Source organism: Egretta garzetta, unplaced genomic scaffold, assembly GCF_000687185.1.
Source record: "Egretta garzetta isolate BGI_Z169 unplaced genomic scaffold, ASM68718v1 scaffold697, whole genome shotgun sequence".
In the NCBI taxonomy this organism is placed as follows: domain Eukaryota; kingdom Metazoa; phylum Chordata; class Aves; order Pelecaniformes; family Ardeidae; genus Egretta; species Egretta garzetta.
In genome coordinates, this window is record NW_009260141.1 from 137,624 (window position 1) to 139,030 (window position 1,407).

General features: G+C 46.6%; 1 protein-coding gene across 1 annotated transcript in view; it reads right to left on the bottom strand.

The window, feature by feature from the left end:
- Positions 1 to 1,407, bottom strand: part of HEBP1 (heme binding protein 1) — a gene marked incomplete at its 5' end in the record, with an annotated part of 4,968 nt that overhangs the window by 3,062 nt on the left and 499 nt on the right. Inside the window, one exon of the mRNA XM_035897111.1 lies at positions 1 to 44. Within this exon, the coding sequence (XP_035753004.1) occupies positions 1 to 44 (44 nt within the window). The remainder of the gene's footprint in view (positions 45 to 1,407) is intronic.

Here is a 1,407-nt window from a genome sequence, read left to right on the forward strand (position 1 = left end):
AAAAGCAGTGATGGAGACAGGAGCAGTCATGCCCATTCCAGCCCCTGAAAGAGAAACACAGACATTACTAAAGAAGTGGAGGTTCTCAGGAACTCACAGAATTCACAGAGGATTCACAAAAGCTAATTTTAGTTTAGGAAAACTCCTCACACTGAACTCATTGTACAGTCAGTCAAGAGGAGGGTCCTCTGGGGCAGGCAGAAGAGACACATTAGGCTTCTGCTTGGGCCACACTTCCCTTTCCACTGACTACAGAAGGATCCTGGGCGATAAGGGCCCCAGGTGACCTCTGGATGGCTTTTTATTAATGGTCCTGTTTCTGTGGTTCTCAACCATACAGCTCATGCCACTGAGACGCTCTGCTCTTCTGACAAATCACCTCTAACACAATAGGGTCTATAGTGCCAGGGCAGGTCAGTGGCACATGTAAATCTATGTCAGTATTTAAATTGTCATCATCTGCACTTAGTGGTGAGCCCATAGCCAACACCGGGTGACAGGAGCTTTCTCCTAAACCCTTCTAAATGCTTCCAGACATCCTACAAGTTCCAGTGCCCCAAAAAAATGGCTTTCAGCGGGGCTGTCCATGCTGTCCACCACTCCAGGTACAGCATGCTGCTTTTCTGCTCATCACTGCCAAGAGGTGCCCCATGGCACTGAAGAACATTTTTCTTCCCTCTTCTTTCAGCACTAAGGAACCTCCAACCCTCAGGATCAGGTAGCCACAGAACCAGTTGAGATCAAGCCATCTTTCTCATTTATATTGCTTTGATACCTGATCTAGTTAGCGGTATCCCTGCTCACTGCAGGGGGGTTGGACTAGATGACCTCTAGGGGTCCTTTCCAACCCAAAACATTCTATGATTCTATGATACCATACCTGTCTCTGCGGCACACATTATAGAAGGCACCCTTTCTCCTACAGCAACAGTGATCATCACCTTTCCAAAACGTACTGCTGTAAATGCCGTTTCCCTCTGCATCCAGCTCCTATGCCCATACAGACTATGCAAGTCCCTCTACCAGTTGCCTAAGAAAGACGCGAGAGCAAATGTATGCCTCAGAACCACTCTGTGGTCTTCTCCTGCTACGGATGATTACCGATGAACATACTTCAGTAAATTGAGAAGTAGAAGCAATCACCTGGAAGCGCCATTATAAAACATTACGAAGTACCATTAAAAAGCAAGCTTATTGCTCGCTATCCTTTCATGAATAAAAATAGCCGGCGTTTATGATAAAATATCAAGGTCATAAAAGTTATTTCACTTCCTACAAGGGCACATCACAGAACCAAAGTGCCCTAGATACCCTGGATTTCATCCACTACCGCGCACCCAGGCAGCTGTGATAAGATATGCGTGCGCCTCTCCTCACCCTATCCCAGCTACAGGGTAACTCATTCCT